Consider the following 27,965-nt stretch of genomic DNA (forward strand, 5'->3'; position numbering starts at 1 on the left):
AGTTACGAGTTCTCAAAGTGGAGACACCGAAATTTTCGAAAATTTTCAAAAAAGTTGTGTAACTCCCCGAAACCTCGGAGAGCGCCGCTATAATTTCGGATTTTTCTTAGTTACGTCAGTCACTACTTGTGTACAAAATATGGAAAGATTTCAGGTGGGACACTCCGGGTCATTCCCATGTAAGAATCCACATCTTTAAAATTTAGAATAATGATATAAGTTATATTCTAGAAATCGTTGGTTTATGTTCAATCTACAAACTGATTTTATTTTATGATTTCTCGTGTAGCGTTCGGAAATCCTTATTTATCCGATGTTTATTCCAGAAATTTTTTTACCAAAACTAACAAATTCTGCATCATATTTTGATATGATTATATTGTTGTTCGTATTCGTGCTCTATTGTTTCCTTCCAACCAACGTGTTCCAGAATCTCCTTATTTCAAAATTTCATTTCGCCCCTTATGACTCATAATAGCTTCTCTTTTCTCACGACTAGGTCCACTCTGCCCCTCATTTCTTCCAATCACTCCCATTCTTGAGTCCGATACTTGTCGCGTGTCCTATTTCTAATTCCAACCCGAAAATAGTGCACAGCTGGTGAGCGGCTTGTTTTCGATGCGCAGAGCCGTTAGGGATGTTTATCGAGAAGCGCGTGGTGTCTCGCAGCAGTTACTGTCAACATATCACCCATTTCAAATGTGTTCAATTTTCCGCGCGTTGCATTCCGGACAACATATGTTTTTATGAGTTATTACATTTTTCTCAAGATTTCTCTTTTTCATTAAGATTTTTTATAATTTTAATATAGCATTTGATATCCCATGGTTTTTGTGAATTGCTTGACGGATAGATGTGTAAGAAATTGCGATAAGTTTTCGATTGAGGTGAAAAGCTATGAGTTCATTTGTTGAAGGAAACAAGAGAAGAAAAGCAAGTGTAATTATAAGAATGTGGGGGTGAGTGCGATTGAGTAAGCGGTTGTAGATAGAGCCAAGCAAAGTGAACTCAACCAGAAATGATTTATGACGAACGCTTTTCGATGCGAGAAAATATAAGCTGAAGGTGTCCAATGCTTTAATTTAATTTATTGCGACTAAAAGGAAACCAAAAAGATACAAAAGACTAGAAACAATCCCTCACGAGACAGTTTCGAGTAGAAAATAGGGATGACATGATACATAGGAAACGGGGAATGAGAATAAATATAAAAAGGAGGGTAGGCAGACAAGTTGGCAAGGGGGAAGAGATAACCGTAGAAGGCAAATTAATGGAGAGAATAATGATATGTATTTAACAAAATGACCAGATGAGATAATAAATTAAAACCGGGTAATGGCAGAGTCAAGAAGATGTTCAAATTGGGAGGGGGAGAGGAAACTACTAACATTGGCAACAATGGCATTCCAGATGGGAAGGATAAAAGAGAAAAAATTGTCGGAGAGGGGGGAGACATAAATGAGAGTCATGGGTCTTCGTGGAGAACTTGACAGTCTGATAAAGGAATTGAGATTGGGAAAATGAGATGCGCCAGCAATAAATTTATACAGAAGGAGTAATTGGGATTTGAGTCTACGGTGTCTTATAGAGTAGATAGAGAGAAGTTCTAGACGATGCGAATAAGATGAGAAAGCGATATTGCATCGTTGGAGAGTTTTCCTAGAGTAAATTCGAAGAGTGGATTCAAGAAGTCTGGAGAGGGATGAGGAGGGGGCAAGACAGAAAATGACAGAAGCGTATTCAAGAATAGGAAGAACATATGTTTTGAATAGAAAAGAGTAAAATGCCGGATTATTAGACTTGAAAGATTTGAGGATTTGGGAAGAGCGAAGACGAGCTAGAGATACTGACTTTTTGGTGTCCAATGCTTTGTCATCATTCAATGATTTTCATGATCTCTTCGGATGTTTCTTTTGAAATCCAATCGTTTCCTTATTTATTCCCTATCCACATCCCCATTCGAGTCTATAAACATCTCGTATTCCATATATTGTCTGCCCAATCTATCAGCTTATCCCTTCCAGCCACCGTAATACAAGCAGAGCTACTGTTTACCGGAAACCAGCGCGAGATCTTCTAATTAACCAGAAATCTATAGCAACCCGAACAAAAAACCGTCAACAACTCACGTCGTGTTATTTGGAGCTGTGTACTGCCTACGATTAACTATTCTTGTAAAAACAGAGAACCCTTCTTACAATTTTATATCGTTCTGCCCTTCTTTCTAGAATTTACTATTCGTAAAGCTACCTCCCTTTATTTCATCTTTCCGACTGATGTTAGCAAAAACAGAAGTGAGTGGTACTAATTTATCTAACGCACTTTGGTAAAATTGAAGAATTGACATTTTAAAAAAAGAGCTAGATGAAATGAAGCAGGCACATCTAAAACGTACAATCGTAAAAGTAAGACAGAAAGGAGATCCATAGTTGAACTAGTCATTCTTCTATTCCACTTCTTTTCTAAGACAAGAGAAAGATATTTTCTACGCGGATTAGAAATTTGTTACACTCTTTCAAAGTAAGTGATCACGGGTAACGTCATAACTTGCACTTGTCAAAACTAGTGAATTGATGTATATACTTCTGAAAAATCAGTAATATCCTTCTGTAAAATATTTCGAAGGAATAGTATTATTTTACTTTCATTCTTACCTAATAAGTGTGGTGTGTATACTCTAACACATTTGACGTAATAACGCGTATTTATACAATTTCAGGCTTACCACAAAATATTAATAATTTTCATAAAATGAACTTCACAAGTCATTTTCTTCAGACCTTGAATATGTAGTTTTACTGACTCCAGAGTTTTACTTTATTCATGCTACCTATTTTTATTCAATTTGAAGATTATGCACTTAGTCAAGCCCCTGGTAACAAAAGAGCATTCTTATTTTTGACGTAATCAGACTTGACTTCTTAATCTCCGGTTCTTCAGATAACTTCAGACCCTATACCTTTTGATCTCATGTGACTATTTTCCTTTCAACTTGATTGAATTTCTTTTTAAAAAACTTATATGAGTCCTTTTCATTTCTCTAATCTCAATAAGGATGCACTCTAACCAAATTGAAATTCTGAAAGGGATGACATTTTTAAACCAATATCTCCACAAAATGAGATGAAAAGAAAAATGCCGTGCACAGCGGAACTGAGCGGTCAAGTCATAAAATTAGAAAGAGAGAAAAACCGTGATTGTGCTGAGCCTTCAAAATAGAGCGAGAGAGAAGTCGGAAGAGAGGAGGCTGAGTTGACAAGTAAAGTGAGACCACACGGAGTGCGCGGATGAAACAGAGAGTCGGATGGAACGGAACACGCGGAATATGTTCGAAGTCAGAGCGGAGAAAATGCGTGAGCCATGTGCATTATTTCTTCTTCTTCTATCTTTTCCTGTGTCTTTTCCACTTCTTCTTTTTCACTTCGGAGAAAAGAAAGCAAGAGAAGAGAACGAGTCACCCGGGCCTGGCCACACATTGAAAAAGGAGAGGGCCGTGAGTTGGTTGGTTGTGTCCCTATTGCTCGTGCTCCTCCGAATGCTCCTTCGCTCTTCTTCTCAGCGTCTCAGCGACTTTGGTACGCCGATCTCCTCGAATTTCCTAGTGTCTCCACCGGCTCAAACCTCTTGCTCACACCCCCTCTCCTGTTGTCTGCCCCCTATGGCGGCTACTCAATTCTTCTTCACTTCAGTTATTGCATCCAACATGCAAATCGACTTCCAAAAACTTCGGACGGTCCCAAACCGGATCGAGTAAGAGCACTTTTTTATTTAGATCTCCCATCTCTAGGAATAGGATCAACACCAGCTCACCTGACAACCCCTACAGTACCCCACTCTTCACTTTTCGTTCGGACTCAGACCACCCTGCTGTTCTAGACCGTCACGCCTCTATCTGCTAGCCCAAACTAACACTATTTTCCTAATATCGTGTTTTCAAGGTAGGGTATTGTATCTGACAAGTCTCCACTGACAAACGTATTGGGAAAACTATTAATTAGTATGTGTGAGAAGCAATTGGAAGCAAGTACGCCCCCTCCTCTTCTCAAACTAAAAAGGAGCTTAACTTAGAAATCGGAGCAGCTGATGTATGCTGCCTGAACTTTTAACACCTGAATATTTTCTTTGATACTTTTCTGATCAGATCATGAATAACTTCATTACGTGGATATTCAACGTGCCTTTTCTTTTTCTCTTCACTGAACATTTTTCATATATGCAAGCTCGATCAAAGAAAGCGATAAAATCGTGTTCGGTAGGAAATTCAAAGGACACATTTCCCAGAATGCTCGAAGCAATAGGAACCCATCAATTCTGAATGGGACCTCCCTTTGAAATTCCTCATGACGCACAAACGTTGTCGGTTTTTCTAGTCTTCTGGTCATCCAATCCATCTTTGCAGAATGCCATCCCATTCCTCCGTTTTTCCATAGAAAGTATACACCCCCTCACTGAAAAATTGATGCTCCTCCTCATCCCCTATCCTCATTCCTTATCCGGGCGCTATCCATTTCTAGACCCTCATTCTTTTCCTATCCTCATTTTTTGTGTCCAATGTTTTGGTACCTCTCTTGGGAACAACCAGGGGGTTTTTGTCTGTTCCGACAAATCATTTACGCCGACTGCAACGTTTCAGCTTCTGTGCCTGACGGGGAAATGTATACAATTTTCACAGATTATACACATTTTCATTTCAACTCAAAGCGTTTGCGTGTGTGCCTTCTACACTTTTTCTTCGTCTTCATATTTCTCCCTGTTTCTTGGATTCTTAAGTTTTCCTCAAGTTGGTCCAAAAAAGCACAAGACAATAGAGGAGAAAAGACATTGCAGATTCCGGGTGGCTATATCCGCTATAACCCAATTATTCTATCGACATTCTCTATAATACAACTGGTGCCATAAAAGGATATAGTGCATGATTCGACTCTCGGAGCATAAGCTCGCTCTGGCAAACCACATTTAAGGCTCGAGCCAGAATCTGCTCGGTGTAGTTTCAGCTACGCCTTACCCTACAAAACTCGTATTTGCACATACACAAATATACACAAGCGCGCACATGTAAACCACAAAGTTCAGAGTAAACATGGAATTTTCGAAATACCAAGAAAAAGTGAGCTCATTTTGAGAAATATTGAGAACAACTCTTTGGGCGCGTATTTCTCCATTTGTGTTGGAATTTTGCCTTGGAAGTAATATAAGAAACGCAATGTTGGAAAGTTCAAAGCGGCTGAGCTGAAAACTTTGCTAATATTTGTCGACGGTCATTTTATATTGATTCAGTGGAATGTGAAATTTTAAAAGTGTGCTTGTGGATATTTTGGAATTGTGTTGCCTTAATCGACTATTCTCCAACGTTTAGTGCTAGTACTTTTTCGTATTCAAACTTTCAACAATTCTTGCTCTGTTCTAGAATGTACACCTGAAACGCTTATTATTTCTTATCTTTGTATCCATGCCAACTAGAGCCCTATCGACACACTTGTTAATGATCCACGCCTACTTTTACTTCAAGCCAGCTACTTTTTATGTTTTCTGAATAGACTCGTCAACGGCTCACTCGCATGACCGACCGCGCCTCTCAGAGTTGATCAGTATTTGAGCTTCACCTCGCCCTTTATCCATTTTCTGTGATCACCAACCAACGTCACAGCTTTCTCGCCCTATTCTGAGAGTTTCTCACATTTTTCTTTCTACTCCATAAATTTCAGAGTGATTAGCGGGTTTGTGGCATGCACTGAAAAGCAGTCGAGCACCGTAGGATGACCGAGGTAAGTAATTATAGCCGTTGGCACTTTTTCACACGAGGAAAAACGAGAGAACTTCTTCTCTGGATATGCTTGGAAACTTTTTTCACTATTCTCTTTCTATTCACATTTCTTATTTTCAGTTCCAGGATCGGGTAAACGACGATAAGTTACCAATGTCGGATAGCGATCCATTGAACACCGAAAATGCGGCAGTTGAGGAGGAGCAGGAAAGAGCCGTATCGGGTTAGTCAATTAGCCAGAAAAAACATTTTCAACTTTTGAATTTGTTTCTTATTTGGTTTTATCTGATGTCAACTAGCATTCGAGCTTTCTCAAATAGTAACACGATCCCTTGATAAGATAAACATCACATGACCGAAAAGCTAATTGTGGAGTTTAAACGAAACGTGATGTCATGAGAAAACAAAAAACTTTATTCTAGCCATGGACAACCGTCAAGAAAAGTTGAACTGTCTGCATGGTTTTCTCAGTCTTCGCCGTATGTTTTATCTTGTTGGGTATTCTGTTGGACGATATCCCCATGCGTATCTTGTCGTTGCGGTATGGAACTTCACTGATTGCAACTATTTCTTCATTTCTGAATTTCAGCTTTTGATCTCGATTAACTCACTAGGAATGTATAACATGGTACTCAAAGATCGAATCCGTGACGGGTATACACCAACAAACGCACCTTCTAGATACGAGACTGATGTTCTTCGGTTAGTTATTTTTTTTTGTTGTATTTCAGCTGTCTAAACATATGTATTTCAGGGAATTCTACAACATTTCTGGCGACCCTGCTATGACTATAATGATTCTTATGCCTAAAAATGGAACCACTATGCACGCTAAAGAAAATTTGGACGAAGCAGAGAAGCTATCCAAGTAAGAATATCTTATTGAGCCGGAAAACATTTATTTCATAATCATATCAGGTTTTTCCTTAATGAATTCAATGGTACTCGTGATGGACGCGTTCTTCGGTTCAGTGAGCTCTGTGAGCCGTATTGTCAAATTAACAAGGTCTTTGAGCTTTACAAGGTTTGTGAAATTCAGCAATTCAAAAATCAGATGAATTCGAATTCGAATCACCAATCATCAAGCGTTTATGATTACAGAGTGCTTATGACGATCAGTACAAGTTGTTTACTGGTGAACAGCGACTTTCGAAAAGCACCAATCTATCGTATCCGCTTGCCACTATGAACGGATTTGATATTCATTTGGAAAGGAGTTTATTCGGAGTTGAACTAAATCCTAAATCTGAAGATAATACAACTGATCTTGCTCTCGATCTTCCCCCACATCGCGTCATCACTAATATGAAGCACGTTGAGGTATACAAATAAAAAAAAAGAATGGATAACAAAAATAATTGGGTTTTAAAGGTCATTGTCTTCATTTTCCGTGGGGACAGAGACTCGGCAGAGAAGGAAAAGGACTTGAGTAAATGGGAATTGGACGCCTACGAGTGGAGTTTGAATGAGTACAAAAGTGATATTGTGGATGTGCAAATTGTGGGAACAGATGTTCTTGATAATGAGATGATGAAGGACGGAAGACGGTTAACACCGTTTTTTGCAGCAGGTAATTATAGATTTTTTATAGCAAGATGGTCAAAAGTTCATTATCACAAAATAGCTATAACTAAAAGAAATTTCTGCAGTACGATAGCATTGAAGTCTCGGTTTTGGAGTAGAGCACTCTTTTGAACAAATCCGTTAGTAAACCTAAAATGTTCTTTTTTCTCTGTTCAATGCCTTTATACCAAACTGTTCTGTTCCTTTTTCAGGATTCGGATTCGAAATCACATTTGTCAGTCTTTGTGTTATCCTCACTGCTGTTTACCATAATTGCTTGGACCAAGGAAAATTGTGAGTGCATCACCCGAGCAATCATAACATTTTATTTGAAACACTTTAGGCTCATTAGTCTTGGTGCTGTACTATGCCCGATTCTTGCCATTACCTCTACTTATGGAATTGTATCTATCATCGGTCTACGTGTGAACTCTTTTATGCTTGTCATGCCATTCTTGGTCATGGGAATCGGTTAGTTACTTTTTTGTTTCTTCTCCTCGCTGCGGCTCAACATTTCTTTTGAGTCGGAGAGAAAATTGCATCTTTTCAAAAAAAAAGAGTTCTTTTTCGAAAACCAAAGTTTATAGGAGTCGACTCGTGTTTCCTGATGATTCACAGTTGGCAAAAAGAAAGAAGAGCTCAAGAAAGCGGGACGGGAAATCGCCTTGGAATGGTTTATGAGTCCGTCGGTCCATCAATCACAATTACCTCCCTCACTGACTTTCTCTCTTTTGCCATTGGAGCACTTGCACCAACTCCAGGTTTGTTGAAAGGAGTAGGAGTGATGTGTGACATCACTCGACACTTCTATTTTCAGAAACTCGTCTTTTCTGTATTGCATCTTCAATCGCCTTAGCTCTCACATACATTTTACAACTTGTACTCTTCGGTCCCATCTTAGCAGTGGCTACTAAATATGAGCACAAGACAACATCGACTAATAATAGTAAATGGCGCAAATGGGTACTCAATGTTTCAGAATACAGAAGGGGTTTTAATATAATGAGTTTTCAGCTAAAAGCGTGTTGGAAGAGATGCATTAATATTTATTGCAAAATCTTATCCCATAAAGTCTTCGCAGTTTTTGTAATGTTGGGAACTGCATGTTATTGGTACTTTGCAATCTATGGACTAATGACAATGAAAACTCGTCTGGATGCCGTCAAGATTCTTCCAAAGGATTCTCCACTTCAACGACCAAATTTGGTTCTGACAAATCTTGTCTGGGCTAACTATCACCCAGTGACCATCTTGGTCAACGCTCCATTAGACCTGGAAAATAGAAATCAAATGGCTCGTTATTGGAATATGGTTGATGAATTTGAGAGAATGCATAACTGTAAAGGGAAAGCATCTACACTTCTTTGGCTCCGTGATTATGTCAAATTCTTTTATTACGGAGAACCTTTTGATTTGTTCGCTTTCCTTGGATTATCCACTCCAGATGTTCAAGAAGAAATTAATCCATATGAGGTATACAAATCCTCGAGGGAACTCTTCATGTTATCTATTTCAGGCCAATATTACAACTGCGAAACTACCAGAATTTCTCAAATCCCCCTTCTTCAAACACTGGGACAGTTTCATTCATTACCACTATGAAGGGTTTGTATCCTTTCTGTTCATCTTTTACAATCCTGCTCTCATTTTTCAGAGACATCATCAAACTCGATCGCTTCATGATGAACGTAGCATATGACAACACATCCTCTTGGGACACTCGTATTCAGTTGATGACAGATTGGAGAAAAGTTGCGCATAAGTGAGAAATGTTATCGGGAGGAAAATCTAATTCCTCTTTTTCTTCAGCTACTCGGATCTGAATATCACAGTATGGGAGCCAAATGGAATGTTTGTAGATCAAATGCTCAGTTTGGGTAGAACTGCGACACAGGTGATTTTAAACAGAGGGCATATAATAAAACTAATTTTTGATTTCAGACTGGCATCTGGACTCTTGTATGTATGGCGGTTGTATGTGCCATTTTTATTCCAAATCCTTGCTCTATCATCACTGCGACATTTTCCATTGCCTCCATCACTACTGGTAAAATCCCCAATTATCCATCTGAAATCCAACCCGCTTTTATTATTCCAGGCGTTATGGGATTCCTTTCTTTATGGTCCTTCGATCTTGACCCAGTTGTCATGGCGGCTGTTTTGATGTCAATCGGACTGTCTGTTGACTTTATTGCTCACGTCGCGTACCATTTCCAGGTTAGAAACGTTCAGCAAACAACTGGATGATCTCCTATCCAAACTTGTCTCTTTTTCGTTATTGTTACAATTGACCATTGCAGTTGGCACATCGAAAAGAGATTCGGAACGGAAAAATTAAGAAGATTCCATTGAAAGGATCGACCGAACGTTTGGAGCACACTCTCGGAGCTGTGGCATGGCCAATGATTCAGGCTGGTGTCTCAACCATCTGCTGCATTCTTCCGTTGTTATTCCGCGCGGTAAGTTAATCCTTCAGGAAGAGACCGATAGGGTGACCGGAAATGTTTGATCAGGTGACACAGTGTTCTTAAGACCTCATCTATAATTGACGCAACCTCAGAGGTGACGTAACTTCCGGAGTAAATAGTTACTCCGTTATTGCATTTGCTCTTTGCCAACACCCTCTTGAGAAATGTGTGAATGTGGGTAGTCGTACTTCTACATTTAGAATGCGTTTATGTGACATGATTCAAAAACACAGAATAAAGTAAGATATCACTGATAGAATCCTAAAATAACGGGTTTTTATATACCACTTTATACGACAGAATACAAAACAAGTTTGAAACAGTGAAAGCACTTGAAATATTTACACATTCAATGATTTTGCAGAGCTATTCACCATCTGTTTTCGTTGCCGCAATCTTCCTGGTGGTCACATTTGGAATGCTACATGGCCTCTTGGTAAGAGCGGTTCTTTCAGCCCACCCCTTTCATTGGACCCTCAAATTTAATTAAAACCTCAGAACGTACATGCCCTTTTTCGTCTTCAGATTTTGCCCACTTTCCTGGCTGCTCTTCCCGAAAGCGTGACCACCGCCAATTGCTATCGCGTTTTCTTGTCATCCTCATCGGAGCGTAGTTGCCGTTATGTGCCACGACGCGACAGTACGAATAGTATTGAGATGCAGAAGATGGAAAGAAAGGATTCACTTCTCAAATAATTTTTCCAATGATCTAACATTTTGATTTCTTACTATATTTTTCAGATTCGGTTCACAATTTCCTTTGCCATTTTTTTCCAATTTCCTTATAATGTTATCTTTTCTTCTTGGTGGGTTTGTTTCAGAATCCAGTCTTGATGTCCTCTCGCTAGTATCTTGTCCCACAATCTTTAATTTCCCTCCTTCATGTGCAATTGCACCTCATCTCAAACTCAACACAATCCCACACTACACAAACGTATACATTTTCTTCAATTCTAGTCTGTCGTCGTGACTCTTTTTGAAATCTTCTAAAGAAATAACAATAACTACTTCCTTTCAATTCATTGTAGCACTCTCTCCTTAGAAAAAAGCAATCGTCGATTTCATCGAGAATTCCCTGCTTTTTCTCATATTTTTCTCTGTCGGTTCTATGAACACGTAAAGGCTTTACCTGACCTCTCTGTGATCTTCTTTTCCTATTTGAATTCCGGTAGATACAATTTTGTTTCAATTCTTCTCGTCTATTCTAATTTTCATCTATTAATTTTTTATTAAAAAACCAAATGAAACATTTACTTCCTTTCTTACCTTTTCAGAAGTATACAGATTTCTTTCTCATCAATGTTCTCCGATTCCCGAAACTGCTTATACACAAAGTAAACTCCACTCCAATTGTGTCAAAATGTTTTGAGAGGTCATAACAAACAATTTGGAAACACGTCACGTCTTGAAAACCGGGAAGAAACAAAAATATAATGTAGTGCGAATTTCATCTTGAAAAAAAGTGGAAACAAGCGTAACGGCTTCACTTAAGACCTCTTAAAACATAAACACAATGAAGTGGGAGGGGTTGGAGGAGTGTCCTACTACGTCGACTGACCCATCACCGCCATATGCGTGTATGAATGAAGCAACGGGCACCACAAATGTATTCAGGCGCCGCCGTGTAGAAGAGATTCCGTGTGAAACCTTTCCTTCTTGCTTATTCCTCCCTCTTTTCTTTCTTTCAAGAGTTTTCCGGACAAAGCTACAAATTTTCTGTTTCAAATTGCCACAATTTGTTACCACTTGCACTTTACGCAGTCATTACTCATAAGATTCACTTGCTCTTCGGATTTCTTCTTTTTTGATTAAACACGTTTTGTTCATTACTCTGAAAAGTACGTTGTTGAATAAACCGATTTATCTGACAAACCAAGTTATCCTGTGAGTCAAGGTGCTCTCACCTTCCCCTTTTCTAATTCAACATGTCAGAAGTGGACACACTAGCGTACTAATACATTAGAAAGGGTTGATTGAGTAGAAAACTCGCCAATATTGAAATTGGAATCACAATTCTTCTCATTCCATCTCCCGAAAACTTCCCAGGTTTCGATTTCCTTTCCTCCTCAAAACTTTCAACGCTTCAACCATTATTGTCTCAGCTGTCTGCTTTTGGCGCCTCGAAAAGTGACATCCGAGAGTGCGATAATATCTGTGGGGAGGAAAATGCGGGAAATCGAGAGAGTTAGTGAGATTGTTTTGGGTTTCAAACCGATTCAGATCTTAATGTTAATTTCAATACTTTTGTTCGAACTGACATTGGATTTTAAAAAATATTCAGTATATTGTTCATTTTCACTTTATCTATCTATACTAGTCTTTTTTCGTTTCGAAAAAAAAAACACTAATTTCTTCTTCTTCTTTGTCCTTTATCTTCAAACAAAACACACTCTTCCCCTCAAAAGTACTCTTTGTCCACTCAGCCGTCAAAACCATAATATGCGTCAAAGTTCTTACTAATTAGTACCCGACTAGTATTCCACCATCACAACCTTATCAGTACTAATGTACATGGCTCATTCATTGGAGCGTACAGACTGATAGTGCATATGCATATTATTGACTAGTCACCGGGAAAAACCGACGCCCACGTGGTTGCTTCATGTGGTTGGTGTTTTTGCTTTGATATCTGTTTCACAATAGAGATGCCAAAAATCAAATCGACTGTTTTCTCCTGCTTCTCGAAATTTCTCCGAATGTTCTTGTCTAGTGAGTCAACACTTTTGAAAACGTTTTTCTCTTTTTCGAAACATTCTATTGTCATCCATGTAATGGATACCACTTGATCCATCTCATTTTTTCTTTTTTTCTATTCCTTTTCTCACCTAGTACTTGATTACTTTGTAGTACCAAGTACCTGTCATTTGCACTGATGTCTTACCCTCCCATTTAGACACTCATACAACAATCGCTCGCCGTGTTTGCTCTGTTTTGGATAAGATACCATTGTGTTCTTCTTTCCGCTCCATTCCGGTCATTTCTTCTTGCTCTTATCAACTTCTATTGATTAACCTATTGTTTTTACTCATTAATCAGATTATTGAAAAACAATAACAAGAAATTCAAGATGGATTTCAAAAATACCTCAGCTATATTTCTAGTGCTCCAATTTCCGTATCTATAGTATATAGATAAAAATGAATGTGTGTACAAATTGGGGCAGAATGCGGGCAGAAAAAACGGAGCAGAATAGAGGAGAATGGATTTTTATGGTTGTGGTAGGTGGCGCCAATATATTCCCTCGATAACACCTCCCAGGGTCTCCGTTACCTACCACTTCACTCTATTTTCCCGTCTATTACTTACTTCTAGTACTTATCTCTCGGCGCCTCCGAAATATACACCTCTAGAAAACATGGTCGGAAGGGTGGAGAAGAGTTTTCTGTGTTGATCTAATACATTACTCGTCTCATCTAGGCTTTCTTCTTCTCACTTTTGCCTGTTCAATAGAACCTTAAGAGTGACGGGAAAGTAGATCTCGAGCGACAACATTCAATACATTGAGCGTCATCACTGAACAGAAATGTAAATAGTAAAAGTTTAGAAAAAAGAAAAAGAAAGCGATATCGAGGAAAAAAACAAGCGTGGAAAAATAACGGTTCGACGTTTTTGACTCTATTCATATTGTTTGTACAGGTTTTTTCCTTTTGAAGCTTTTCTTCTTTTCTTCGGGAAGTTATGATCATTGACGTCATCAATATTCCCAAAATCGTCGCTGCAGGTACATCCGACCCGCATCATAAAATTTATGCTCTTCTCGCTCCGTTTCTGGCGTCCGTCCTACCTGCTTCACCCCGTTTTGTCTTTTCATTACAATACAAACTGATGTATTTTCACTCTCTCACTTCTACTCCCCGCTTTTGCTTGTTCTACTCTTTCTCTCTTTCTTTTCTCAAAACATTTTTGTTTCACCAACAATGACCGCACAAATGCGCGGCTAACAGTTCTCATAGATTTTTTCACCATCTTACTATTTTCGTTATGATTCATTTCCTATCTAAAGTAACCTTCAGGAAGGTCCCGATGCCAAAGTGAGTCAAAGCATCCAAGTTTGGTCTAAAGCTTTAGTGTTATGACTAACAAGAGCGGAGAGCATACCTACAATGTTGTACGGTCGAACGAGCCGATAACAATATTTATATACCATATAAATATGCTGATCATTTCATTTACTCAACCTCTTTCTCTTTCTCGGAGGGACATTCTCGCTCGCGCACCTTCTTACCCTCATTCTTCTTTTTCTTTTTCTCCAACCCCACTTTGGTCACTTATTTGTTTTAGGGGCTGAAGGTCCTTATGCTCGCCATGCATTTGTTTTCCTGTTGATTGTTAAATTCTCAATTTTCCAAACATAACCAAAACACTCTCATGTGATAGATTTGATGGTTTTTTATCGTTTTGATCCGTCTATTTCACAGAAAAAGAGCGATTAATTGTTTCTTCTTTCAAATCTCAACAATCCCTTCTAAAAATTGTTGAGCATGCTAGTCGTTCGTGAACCGACGTTGTCCCAAATTTTTTTCCATTGTTTCCTTTTTCCATACGCAGCACTTTTTATTCCACCACTTCTTTTTCCATATTTTCTGATGACTCAAGTTTATATTTTATATGTTCTTCCACTCCTCACTTTCTTCTATTTCACTCTTCTCATGAATAGTGTTTCTGATTTTTCTATCTTTTTCCTTTTCGTTCATATTCAACCGTATATTTCAGTGTAATGATACGTCTTCTTGTGGTTCTTCTGAGCCTTGTCACGTTGTCAGTATGTGGGAGGTCGAGTATGGTTGACGACGACACTTTCTTCGGAATAACGACAACTGATAAGCGTAAGTGACTGCCAGTGTAGGCGTAAATACCTTTCTTGTGTTGAAATTGCACAGTTTGATCTTTTGATAAAAAGTAATCAACATGAAAATACCAACTACTACTCAAAACGCTCCAGTTTAGTAAAACGTCTGATTTTCTCTATGCTGCAATAAAGTCAAGCTTACACAAATTTTCATTTTTGAACCCTCTTGAAAACTTTTGAAAACGTTCATTGAGGTCAAATAACGGAAAAACGTTAACTACCAGACGTAACTTATTGTCCACTTTTTCCGGGCACAATTATATTTCCCAACTTGACCTTACTAGAATTTTTTCTCTACCACAAAATCTTTTTTCAGCTTCCTACACCTATTGGGACTATGCGGAATGTGTACAACTATGCCAAGTACCTTGCAAACGAACTGTCGTTCATTTCAAAGAAGAACAGTTGATTGATATGTATAATTGTGCACAACTCAAAGTTATTAAGGTAAAAATTCGAACATGGTTTGCAACCTTACCAGTAGATGTTTCTCACCACTTGAATTATAAAAATATGTATTTCAGACATCCTTCATCGACAACCTGAAAGGTGGAACTTTCAAAAATGGCATCCTCATTGTCGTCGCCATTACCGTTTCTGTTATGATCATAATTGCGTGCGGATATTACTGCTGCTGTAACAAAAAAGAAGACGATGACCGGTTTCCAGGAAGGGACGAATTCCGGTAAGTTTTGAATATTGAATTTCAGTTCAATCAATTCTGATATAGTCCCCATTTCAGAGAGCTCGGACCGCATGATGAGAGAAAAGCATTGAACAAGGGATCATCCGTTATTGAGGTCTAAATGGGCATAACATGGAAACACCTTCCATAATTTTCAACTCTCTTTCTCAAGACTGCTTTAATCTTCAATCTAGTATTTCATCCCATGTCATTGGTATTTGTATCTCATGACTGTAACTCAACGTTTCTCCCCCTTCATCAATTGTTTCCCTTACAATACGGTTTCAGTAGTTCCTATGAATTTTGAATGTTATCTTCTCACCCTAAACTTCGTCTGTACTTCTACAGATCCAATTCGTGTACTTTCTCTTTGTCTACGCAACAATTTGGAGAATTTCAAATGTTTCCTTTATTTCATTTTTGTTTACTGGTTAGCTCATTCTTATCCAATAAATCGTGATCACAAATCAAGTAATTTTGCATCAGGTTATCAATCAATATTGCAGATAAGAGAACAATTGGTTGCTGTCTTGATAATGCACACTATTGTTGCCTTTTTCTCTCTTTCTCTCTTACCTTTTTCTTTTTATGTCTATTTTGAATAGCTCCCTATAAATTGAGTAATATACCGATATGAGATAATTAGTTATGATATGCCCCATTTTACGATCTAGGTAAATATAAATCCCCATATAAATGCACTCTTGATATTTTAGTGTTTTATACAAATTTTATGCTTTATGCTTTGGATTTATGAAAACATTCAATTTTCCTCTGGTTGCCGGGCTCTGAATTTCTTGTATTCGAAAGCGCGCATTAAATTTTACGACTCGCCTTGGAGCTCTCCCGAGAGCTCAATTTTCCATTTTCTTCGACTCCCCCTCTAATAAACAGCGAGCCGGCAAAAATTGACTATTTCATACAAGATTTTCGTCATGATTCTTGATGACATGCTCTTCCTTAAAACCACTCAGCGAAACGAATCTTGCGAGCCTACTGTGGAGATATTCGGTGAGGGTTAATGGGAAAACTAGTACGATTTCGCACTAAAAAGTGGGCTAACGATGTGCAAAATGTCGTTTTTGTAAGAATTCCGTTTAAAGGATGACGTGATGAGAGGGGTATAAGAAGCGGAATTCGAGTTTGATCATCTCGAATTCACTCCGTCCTCTCGTTTCTTTTCAAAATCTCGCTGTATAGTCTTTGGGATAAAACTATGGTTTTCAAGTTCAGTCACGACCGTCATAGTGTAGGATTTGGCTTGCACCAGGGTTAGTTATATTTCTATTTGTGGTTGAAAAATATGAAGTTGTTAGTTCACATAAAAATGTCAAATAGATTTTGAAATCCATAATTATCTCAGTTTCTCTGTACAAAAAAACTATTCTCATTTCTTCATCGTTCTAGGAATCAACATGGGTATTTGCCTCATTCTCACCGCAATCGTTGCTATCGCAGCCGTTCTTGCTTGCATGCTGCTTTTGATCTGCATCAAGTTTGCTACCGATCGTGATGCACGCCGTGAAGCTCGCAAACGTGCCTTATCTGCCTCCAACGAGCAGAAGAAGGTGGATGGAGATGTTGCATCCGCCGTTTCCGGTCATACAACCACTACTAGCAACGCCGAAGAACGTGCCGGGCTGACGAAGGTTTTGATCACTGATGAGAATGAGGATTGATCTGAATTTAATGATGTGCCCGTCTTTTATTGATTCCTTGTCCTATTCTGATTGATTTTTTGACAAAGTTGTCATAATTGAAACGTCTTAAAGATTGGTGTTTATGTAAAGAACTGATGTTTGAAAATATGGATGTTCAATAAATCCTGTTAATGTAAAGACAGTGTGAAAGTTTTACAAAAATCAAAACGTATAAAACATAGAAATGAGGGAAAATTGGTAAAAAATAATTTATTGATGAGACCAAAGTTTTCGGTTGCACATTAATCACTCTGAATCGAAGTTTTCATTTGAAAAAATCTTCAACTAAGAATGCTTGTTACTTATCTGTTAACTGAAGTGTATTATCGAATTGTTCTACGTTTCAAATTGATAATTCAATAACCTGTAAACAGTGTCTGAAACAGATTAGCAGAAAAACAAATAAAAAGTTTTTCAGCAACCAGTTGTAAAAACAATATTTTTGTACTTAATAATTCAATTCAATTGAATGTAATGTCTCATACTGACACCCTCCCTTAAATCAAGAGAAAAATCCGTTAGTACTTTTTCTGGTAACCACTGATAATTCTTAAAATCTAGTACTAAACCATAAGCATGTTTTCAAAATAGCCCTCTCGTAGTATTTATTGTTGTTTTTACATGTATCTTGAAATAGTTTTTGTTTTTCCAGGAATTTATTCCAAAGCTTTTTTTGTTATTATACATAAGTTCAGATCTATTTTTGGGACTGAGATTTTGCACAAAAACATTTTTGAATCTTCATAAATTTTTGAAGCGGTTCCCACATCACTTTAGATCAGAAATTCTCGTTTTACACTTGCCCTTCGTCGGAACCTCCTCCTTGGGTCCATCGCTTGTTTTCCGGAAACATGCTGCATATTTTTCACTTCCAACACTTCCTTTTTTTTCTCCCGCTTTGTCTATTACAAAAAGAATGAAAAGGAAAAAGAAGACCTCATTCTAGTCAAAAAAAAAAGGAATCGCGTGTTTTAAGCTCCAGATTTCCAAACAACACCTCTAAGGGATGACCCTACTAAGTGACTATTTTTGTCTACTTTTTTCAATGACTAGAGTTCCATTTTCGTATGTGTCTTTTTTCCCGTAACAACAATTTTTCATTCATGGAACCATTCTGCATACCTTGAAAAGTCATTTAAAATCAAACACTCAATCCTTCCTAGCTGAAATAATCTGTGTCTAGCACTCGACTGTCACAAAAGGATGTAATTACCATTGAATATATTAGTAGCATATAAGTCGTCAACAACCGGAGACGAGCGCGTCCACAAACCTTGTCAGGTTCACGTATGCACCAGAATGTGATTTATGCGAGCTTTTGTTCAGGAATTCCGATACTACACTGCTGATTTTTACGCATTTTTTGCACATTTGACCTCTGTGATTTTGTTGGATGCAAGATATTACGTGTTCTATTGAAACAGGTGATACATTTTCTGAAATGTCAAAATAATTTATAGCGTAGTTTTTAGCGTAGCATCGTAGCCTTTAGAAACCACCGGTGAAAATGAAATTCTTAGTGGTTGTCTAATGTAGTATGTTTCATGACGACGCGTTCTGGTAAAACGTGAAGTTTCCACCACATAGGAAAGGAAAGGCTCACACAGAAACGGATTGCATGGTTGAGAGCGTTCGCTATGAAAATTATGACACAGACACTTTCACATGTAGAGCTTGTTGAAAATATTTTTCAGCTGTGGGCGATGTTCTGAAATCCATTCCCGGATATATAATATATGGAAATTTATTGTGCTATTTCAGTTTTCCAACGTTGATATATTTTTCGTAAACGGGGGTATCCTAATTTCGAAAGGTGGCGAACGTTCCAACGATCAGTCCAACGAACCGAACTCCTGCGTAACAAATTCACCTCAAGCCCTCTAGATTTTCTGAACACCGTTCTTTTTTATCTTCTATCTATTGCAATGTATTACATGAAAACTAATCCTTCTTCAAATTTTGTCTGAAGATTCTCGGCTTGTTGAAAAAGAAAAAGCTAATCTTTGCTTATATCTTCTCTATCTGTTTTCCTCCCTTTTAAACACGAACGTTTTGTGTAATTATTTTGGAGTCAGCCATGGAAGTTCTTTGGTAGGGTCCCAAATTGAGAAGCACTTCCAGAATGAAAACAAGTCAATTTTTTTCAGAATTTAGTTTTCTCCTAGACTTTTTTCTTTCAACAATTAAATACTGGACGTCGCCAAAGCGAAATTTCTTTTTTCTACTTTGTCTATCTCGTCTATTCTGTGCTTTTTTCTTGATCTTCGGTGTAAGCTTTTCCTTCTATCAATTCATAGCCCTACTTAGTTTTACTGGGAACTAAAAAAAATGGAATTAATCCAATTGAAACACTTTCAGTCCCTCATTTTCCTTATTCTTTCATTCATTGCCAATTCCCAAAGTTTTCCTTCAAATTGGTTCGATTTCAATAAAATATTTCCGGCTTCATTCCAAATGTGTCTGTCAAAAGTTTCATCTCAGTCCGTCAAGTTCAGTTGCCTGTCTATCAAGAATAAAAAACGAGCTTTCATTCAATAGGAGACCGATGAGACATTTCCTCAATTGCTCTAGTTCCCTGTTCCGGTGTGTCATGATAGATAGGGTGATGTGTTTTGGGTTGGAAAAAGAGGGAGGGGATACTTGACAACTTGCTCAAAGAGAAAGTACAACACATTCAAGTAGCAATTACTTACACTTGGTACTAAAAGTATGAATTTTGTTTTCGTTTACTTTCGAATTCACAGAATGTTTGAAAATTCTGATTCAATATTAATAAATTCACTTTTGAAAAATGCATCTCCATGTTATTTAACTTAGATTTTGAATAATTAATCCCCATCCCTCGAACTTGGATTTGCATATTTGGATGTCCCATTTTTTTGATCAAAAAACAAAAGTGTGGACAGCTAAATCACGGCTTCCTACCTTCGTTTTTAAGGAATTTTTTCTAAACACACACAAGAACGTCACCTTTGTCATTTTCGCATCATTTTTTGACGACTTAAAACAATATCATTTTATCCTACACTAATCATAAAGTTTACATTCATTTTTAATCTTCATCATTTCATTTTTCTGACGCAATAAAAAATAACAAACGTTTACTGGTTTCCTTCCTTTTTTCGTTAGTATCAAGAAACAAAATATTAAAATTGCATAGATTTTTATACATGGATTTCAAAACAGAACGTTTTCTAGAAAAACAAAAATTTGAATTTTCGACTTTTTTCCGGTGAACTTCACATCATTTGTTTTTGTCTCATTCCAATTCTAAACCCATTACTGAAAAATTGAACATTTCGTTTGGTGTGTTGACTTCACTTTCTATTCATTGCATAAAACCGAACGCATATCCCTTTTAAACTCAAATTTGGCATCTGTTTGTCAATTTTTGATACCAAGTTGAAGTCTGCGTTTTGTTTCATGTTTTGTTTTAAATACTTCTTTCTCAAATTATTGGGATGTTTTTTTCAATAATAAGCACCTTGATAGTGCACTCCAATTTCTCGGTTTCTTGATCACTGAAATTTTCATTTTGAAAGACAAAAAGGATTGACATGTCCTTCTGAATTTAAGGACTTTAGGGTAGACAAATGAAGTTACCCTTTCTTCAAAATAGAAACATTGAACAAGAGTTCTAACACTAAGACCCCCACGCTCTTAAGGTTGATTCAATTTGGTCGCTCAATCTACTTTCGCTTTTTTTGAGGTGCATTTTTTCTTGCAGCTTTTACTTTTTCATTTATTCTCGTGTCTTATCCACAATTTGATTACTAAACTCTGCGATCAAGATGGTCGGTTTTTAAGAATGACGTATACCTATGGCAGCATCATACTTCCTGTCATTGAATCCGGTTAGCCAACCGGACAACTCATTAGAAATGTGACCGATAGTTGGAATTGGAAGCTCTTTTAGACTTTAATTGTCCGCCGGTTCTTGAACTCATTTCAAATTGGAGTTTTATGATGCACATTGCAGAGCACCAGCAATTATATGTAATTCATCATAAAATTTTCTTAAGAATTGTCTAAAATTAGATATTATGCATGTTGTTTCCTCTTAGAAATACATTGATCTAAGTTTCAATATCATATTAAACCAATGGAGAACTCAATTTTTAATTTCTATGAGATTACCTTGAGGATTGTCTCAAAAAGAAAAAAAAGTTCGTTAGGAAAGTGCTTCATCTTCGGTGCTCATGATAAACGTTCATAAGCTACAGAGTATATCGCAACACGAAAAAACTAAATCAGAAATAGATGAAAGTAGAAATATTTCGAATACGTGATAAGTGTTTGAATAATTCACCGAAACGATTGGTAGGCGTGAACGCAACAGCCTGAATTTGCGATTTTGAGAAAGACATCTTTCTTTGATGAGCGTTTTTTCGCATATTTCGAAGCCTACAGTACATTTTTAGATGAAAGCGACGCCTATAAATTTTGTCAAGGACCACGCTGAATATTTGGACATGGTCTTTTTCAAGTGTTATACAAAATTGTATGAAGTCCTTTTTAGTCATTTTCCCAAAAAGGGTTTGTCTGCTTTCCTTCTTCGACAAGTTTTGAAATTTCAATTCCTTAGACTCATTCCAGGAACTCCTTCAACTTGCTTTTATAAAATAGTTTGTGATCTTTAAAGCTCAATATATCAATGGAAGTCTTGAATTCCGGAAAAGAATTTATTGGCGGGGAGTGCAATGAAGCTCCAAAGTTTTAGACGCCTCATGACAATTCTATTAATTTCGGATCGCACTGAGTATGTTCAGCCCGAGGCGATACGGCTACGGTGGTTTGGGAGAGATGTTTCTCTTTTTCAGCGGTGACGTTTTGACGGCACATCATCACACAGAATCTAGAGGTTTTTTCTTCCTCTTTTTCTTCTTTTTGCTTCTTTTTCCTATTGATGGATGTTAGTTACTACATTTATAGCCGACGATGAAGATTGATTACCAATATTTCCGAATGGATTTTAGTTTTATTGGATAAGGAACAAGGATGTAGAAGATGCGAGGAAATACCATATTTGAAACTTTCCTTCTTCTTTTTGTTATTTTGTTTTCCAAAAACATTCACTATTTTTTCGTTCTAGTAGTGTTTTATGTAGTTTATATGTTTATTTTTCAATTAAAAAAAGGAAGAAACAAATTGAACTTGCTGATCTCGGAAATGACTTTGATGTGCATATTTCTGAAATTATGATATTTCCTCCGTCTTGAATATTTCCGATACATTTTTCTTTCTCGAACCCATAGCTTCAACATCCCCTCAGATATTTTTTGAATGCAAACTCACAGGACGCTCGTCTGCAAGTCTTTTCAGAGGCGAACACTACCCGTCTCATAACAAAAACACCACCTGATTAATTATGAAATCCTTTTCTAAAATTTGCATATTCCTCTGTTCAGAAGAAAATCATTTCATAGTAAACTTTGAATTCAAGTAATTTTGTTATATATGCATTTTCTCACTGTTGGGTATAATAATTCTTGGTCGTTTCCGTACTAAGCTTACTCGTGACCGGGAATAGGATGCTAAATCCAGAAGATGTCTCTAATTAGTGCATATCTTTTTGTATTCATTCTTTTAGTCTTATTAGATTATTTGCATCCAACCAATTCATCATCTCACCAGGCTCCGAGACATTTGGAATCTCGGACCTAGAGTCCAGATTGTAATAATTTATCATGGGTTCCCACATTTTATCTCAAATTTTGATTGATGTTTGGGAACAATGTGAATAGCAACATGTGCAGCAGTTCTAAAATAAACAATGAACAAAACTTCTGACCAGCCCTATTGCTTCTCATATTGATCATTCATTCTGACGAGTCGTTCGGATGCTCGGGTATTTTCTGCAAGACTAAAAACTTGCATTTTTCCACGCTCATCATCCAGTAACATTATTTGTCAAATAATCCGTTCGTTTCTCAATTTCAATATATTAATCCGCGTGCTGTCTGTGCTTGGTAGAACAATTTCTTATTCTGAAGGAATGTGATGAGCATGTGTTGAACAATGACGTTTTGTCAACACGTGCCTGTCTACAAAACGCCCTTTTCCTATATCTCAAGTTGTTTGTCAAAGTGTTTAGAATCTATAATTGAAGACTTCAAACCGTGACGTGATTTCTGAGTCTCTGAGATGTACCTTTCACTCAAAACATACTGATTTCTTTTTTTTACTCCATTTCCATATTTTCTTCCTGTTCGAAATGCGTCAGTAAAACTTATGCTTATCCGACTGTAAATCAGAACCCTCCTGATTCATATTTTCCGTCTACGTTGAAACTTCGCTCCGCCCTTAACTTCGTTTTGAGATCGAAGAGAAGCCCCGAGTGGATTTGACATGACCTTTATCCTCACTTCATTCTCTTCTCTTTGTTAGATCTCACACTTCACTACAAAGTTTGATATAAAATACCAATTATATTAATTCATCCAAGTCAATTATTTTCTGAATTATTCTCAATTTTCAATTTCAGATGAACTTCCAAAGTTAGTAAAATTTAATAGATATTATAAAGTTTTCACGCATAAAATGAACCATTAAAATAGTATAATGATTCAATAACCTAGAACTCTATCAGGTAAAAAATAAGATTAATCGCGTCTAGACAATTTACAAAAAGATATTGGCCGGATTCCCCGAGGTCACGAACAATTACTTCAGCACAGGAACAAATAGAAAAAGTACTCAGTACCTTGAATTCTGTTCACTTTCAAAATAATATTTCTATTCAAAAATCTGCATAATATTCTCTTCTGCAACTACCCAATTTCCTGTCGGAAACTCATCGGAAATGGTGAGAAAAGTAGAAATAGTTTTTGCACTTTTCCACACAACAAAAGTCAACTTTATTTTTGCACCTTTTGTCACTGCCCCATATTATTGAAGCTTACTGGTGTCCTCTGTGAATAAGGTCCATATTAAATCCCTCCCCTTCTTCTCTTCCTTTTCTTTTCAGTTTTGCTTACTCACTCTGTTTTCTTCACTACCAGCTTTCTCGTCTTATTAGCCACCCAACCGAAAGTCTAAAAACGAAAAAAGTTTTGAAATTTGGTCTACTGTATCAAAGAAGACTCATTTGGATGCTCATCAAACCATGTTAAAATCAGAAAAAGAGGGGCGTGGTGTAAAGATGAGATGACACTGCCTCATATCAAAATAGTGAAACACTTTTTCGCTTGATCGCGACATTTCCAATGGATGCTCAGTTTGGTTTCTCAATTGCTTATTCATACATCATCGTTCAAATCTTTATTGGTCTCATCTTGTCTCATTCTTAGTTCGTTTTCCTTTTTCTTGTTCTAATATTCTTAGGTTTCCCATTTAGGGATTATCCAGTCCCTTCTCCGTTTTTTTTTGATTTGAATAAAGACCGATCACATAATATTACTTCAGAATGGATAATGAAACGACAACGTTGTCTGAATACGAGGCGTCACTAGTATGGTTTGATAGCAACCTCGTCAACTTTTCTGCACTAACCATGACAGCTCTTTCTATCATTGCCCTGCTCGTCAATGTGTACCTGTTGAATGTGAGTTTGGAGACTTCCAGAATTGACCACGTGCTAGTTATTTTGAGACCCCTTGGGACCAGACGATAACTTAAAAAAAAATACGAGCACTTGTTAAACAACAAGCACATATTTTCTGACCTAATTTATGAAAAGGAGGACAGACTACGGATTAGTCTCTTCAACCTAGTTCTTGAGACATTGAGTGCTGAGTGGGACATCAATCACTAATCCCGTAATCTTCTGTTTCAGTGTGCACGGTATCTTCGACGACCAGTTTCAGTAAATCTGCGGTTATGTGTGTTCTTGCTGGCGTGCAATGCTCTCTGTTCATTATGCTACATCTTCACCTATGTCATCAACATCTTTTTCAGCCACTTCTCAAATTGTGCTTCTCTTCTTTTAGAGGTATCAAGTTTGCACACCAACAAAAACTTTGGGGTCATTCTGAAGTAGTTCATATTATGCCTATAGCGGTTAGACCATAAGAAATACCGAGTAGGATTGCCATTGTCATGATGGTGAATGTCAAAGAGCTAACGATCATTACTGTATGCAAAACTATTTTCAACTAGCAAGAAGTTGTGAGAGAAAATGAAAACAAAATTCAATCAAAAATTTTGCAATTGTTTCTTACCTATGTGGTGGTGATCGGAGAGGTTTTTAATTATCATCTTTTATCATTATTTAGGCTATCAAAATGTCAACTTTCACCGCGTCTGTTGTTACCCTCTCTGCTCTTGCGTTCAATCATTACGTCGGAATTGTGTACCCACTCCATCGGAACGCAATTACTCCCAAAACAGTTAAATGGACTATCATTCTTGCCTATGTCATCCCGCTGAGCATTTATTTGGCAATTTTCACAGTCTTTCCAGGAGGTAGACAACATTTGAAAAGTTCTTCAGTTAATGAATAGTGTTTTAGGTCTTCGTGCCCCTATTGCTTTTGCATTTTTTGACCGTGAAGGGTGTCAAGGAAACGCAATTTACAGTAAGTTTGTGAGGTGCTCCGGGCATTTTTTTTTAATTATAAAACTTTCAGGAAACTATTTCTTCCGAGCATCACTTGTTGGGCCGTTTCTCTTTTTCATCACTATGCTCTCCATCCTATACTTGCACATTGTCATTCATATGCGTAAAGTTTCACGTGATCCATTGTTGAATAACAACAATAATCGGAGAAATAACAGAAAACTACTCATCACTATTCTTTTACTTGCGGGTTCAGCCTGTGCTGGTAAGTGGACGACCGCTAGGCGGTTACTGAAAAAAAAAACAAATTTAGGATGGCTTCCAACTACTCTTAACTTTCTGTTGCCCTTAGTATTTACTGTGCCTCGCCGTGCCAGGTTGATCCTCGGTATCCTTGCACAGTTGTTGCATGTGGTCAAGCTACTAGCGGATGCATTCATTTATGCTCGTCGATTGATAGAAATCAAATATGCAATTTATGTGTTCAACCAGAAAGTCAAAAACAGCGTTCTTGAAAAACTTCATTGTCGTAAGATCGCAAATGAGTGAGACATTTCAAACATTATGATATTTTCAGATTCCTCGGATGAAAAAGAGCAATCGTATGTACCACCGGAATTCCAAAAGTATTTGAGTGAGACCAAAGAGAACAGATCGGTGAGATCGAAACGGGTGAAAAGTGAATTTCAAAACTCTGACCGCAAGCGTTTTGGATCAGAAAGACCGAAAAGATCAGCTAGCAACATTCCGAACAATAAAGGATCTCCAAACGGAAACAAGGTAACATATTGCCCAGAGTATATATTCTACTTCCTTGTCGTTTCAGCACCTTTCCGCTCATCAATCACTCAAAACATGTAAATCAGTGCCATCTGTAGTGGTGCATGACGAATCAGAATCACGTAAAAGCAGCAACTCGGTTATTGTGAAAACGGTGCGACTCTCTACGGTGTCCAACTTCCATCAATATTGAATAACATAAATTTCTATGCTTAATTTTTCTTTTTGCCTATCTTCTACAGCCAAATGTTTCTTACAACTATACAAGTATTTGTGAATGAAGTAAAGAATGAATTAAATTGATCACCCTACTCAACTACCACTTCAAACATAAAATACCGCCTACGGACATTGTCTACGTAGTATGTTTTTTTTTAATGCAACAATAGAACCGAACCGTACATCAAGTTCAAGTTGGGTCACAAGGAATGAGACAGAATAAGAAACAACGAGAGTTTTTGGAAGAAAAGAATTGAATGTGCCATTGAGAAAGTGTAAAAGGCGCGTGTGGCCAAGGCGATCTAGGAAACCAGTCTCCTCAGTCTTCAGTCATAATTATAATTTCCAAGCGAAGTTTCATTTCCGAAACGATTCACGTCTACCGTCTACAACCATTCTTGTAACTAACTTATACGGCTGTCTCGACCATATTATATTTCTTCTTCGAACTGATGGTCAAAAGGTTTTTAATATGTCTCGTTCTTTATGCACTTGTACTTGGATATCATTCTCGGAGAGTCTTGATGCCTAAAATTGAAATCAATATGCTCTTAGAAGAATTATCATCTCAAGAAGCCAAAGATTTTTTGAAGAAAAAGTCGAATAATCAAACTTCATCTTCTTCGAACTCCTCTCCAACAGATTCTATGAATAATTCCACAATGTCATCTTCATCAGAAGACATTGATGATTCAACGACAGATCTGATCAGTTCCGTTGTGTCTGTTCCACCGGAAAGTGTCATTCCCGACTATGACGCCACGGCTACCAGCAGCGATCACAAAGAATCAATCCAACCGGAAACTTCGACGTCATTATCGAGGCCGATGTTGCTCTCAGAGTTTGCTGATCATTTGGCGGGTGGTATTCGACCAAAGATAGAGACTACAACACAACCTCTACCAGATTTCCCAACACCGAAGCCTTCAGTTTTTACATCTCTTCCAGATGAAACGTTTCCTTATATGGTCAACGAAGCAAAAGTTTGTGTTTTGTGTCTATTTAATAGCTTGTAGTTCTATTCTTAATTGGAGTTAACACAAAAACTCTTTTTTGCAGGATTTCATTCGACGTTACCTGTCCCCAGAGCAGTGGAGAAAATTGCGAATACTTTTGAAAACTATAAAAGAGGTCGGTGGCTCACGGACAGATATTCATCGAGCTGCAACAGTTTTCATTTCAAAAGTAAGCTCAACTTTTTGTTACATCTAAGAATGCATCACAACTTTTTGCAGGTGATTTCTAAAGCGGAAATGGCAGAAATCACTGAACGGAAGCAGGCATTATTTGAAACATTCAACCGGCGATATTTCAATAAAGTTAATTGAATCACATTTTAAATAAATTATCACAGTTTAATATTTGACATTTTGAATGTACATCGTTTTTTTCGGAATGGAAGACATATTGTGCATCGCTGGATGATAACCGTATTCAGAAA

General features: G+C 37.4%; 5 protein-coding genes across 5 annotated transcripts; all 5 read left to right on the top strand.

The window, feature by feature from the left end:
- Positions 1-5,917: 5,917 nt before the first annotated feature.
- Positions 5,918-10,491, top strand: GCK72_023407 (uncharacterized protein; the record flags this gene model as incomplete). Its single annotated transcript, XM_053735381.1, has 20 exons — positions 5,918-5,987; positions 6,187-6,305; positions 6,354-6,466; positions 6,519-6,632; positions 6,683-6,788; positions 6,866-7,084; positions 7,136-7,334; positions 7,540-7,621; positions 7,671-7,798; positions 7,915-8,088; positions 8,145-8,290; positions 8,342-8,800; positions 8,844-8,932; positions 8,982-9,089; positions 9,137-9,221; positions 9,269-9,374; positions 9,426-9,544; positions 9,628-9,786; positions 10,160-10,231; positions 10,321-10,491. 20 exons carry the CDS (start codon positions 5,918-5,920, stop codon positions 10,489-10,491), a joined length of 2,838 nt encoding a protein of 945 aa, XP_053578947.1.
- Positions 10,492-14,512: 4,021 nt separating this feature from the next.
- Positions 14,513-15,450, top strand: GCK72_023408 (uncharacterized protein; the record flags this gene model as incomplete). Its single annotated transcript, XM_053735382.1, has 4 exons — positions 14,513-14,621; positions 14,961-15,091; positions 15,169-15,329; positions 15,387-15,450. 4 exons carry the CDS (start codon positions 14,513-14,515, stop codon positions 15,448-15,450), a joined length of 465 nt encoding a protein of 154 aa, XP_053578948.1.
- Positions 15,451-16,744: 1,294 nt separating this feature from the next.
- On the top strand, positions 16,745-17,008 carry GCK72_023409 (uncharacterized protein; the record flags this gene model as incomplete). The annotated part of the gene is made up of 1 exon (XM_003106756.2): positions 16,745-17,008. The coding sequence occupies one exon, from the start codon at positions 16,745-16,747 to the stop codon at positions 17,006-17,008; it is 264 nt and encodes an 87-aa protein (XP_003106804.2).
- A 7,426-nt stretch (positions 17,009-24,434) lies between these two features.
- GCK72_023410 (uncharacterized protein) lies at positions 24,435-26,498 on the top strand (the record flags this gene model as incomplete). Its single annotated transcript, XM_053735383.1, has 7 exons — positions 24,435-24,572; positions 25,243-25,432; positions 25,479-25,544; positions 25,596-25,790; positions 25,839-26,054; positions 26,103-26,305; positions 26,352-26,498. 7 exons carry the CDS (start codon positions 24,435-24,437, stop codon positions 26,496-26,498), a joined length of 1,155 nt encoding a protein of 384 aa, XP_053578949.1.
- Positions 26,499-26,976: 478 nt separating this feature from the next.
- GCK72_023411 (uncharacterized protein) lies at positions 26,977-27,852 on the top strand (the record flags this gene model as incomplete). The annotated part of the gene is made up of 3 exons (XM_053735384.1): positions 26,977-27,507; positions 27,584-27,709; positions 27,760-27,852. 3 exons carry the CDS (start codon positions 26,977-26,979, stop codon positions 27,850-27,852), a joined length of 750 nt encoding a protein of 249 aa, XP_053578950.1.
- Positions 27,853-27,965: the final 113 nt, after the last annotated feature.

The sequence above is a fragment of the Caenorhabditis remanei genome, chromosome X, assembly GCF_010183535.1.
Source record: "Caenorhabditis remanei strain PX506 chromosome X, whole genome shotgun sequence".
Taxonomy (NCBI): Eukaryota; Metazoa; Nematoda; class Chromadorea; order Rhabditida; family Rhabditidae; genus Caenorhabditis; species Caenorhabditis remanei.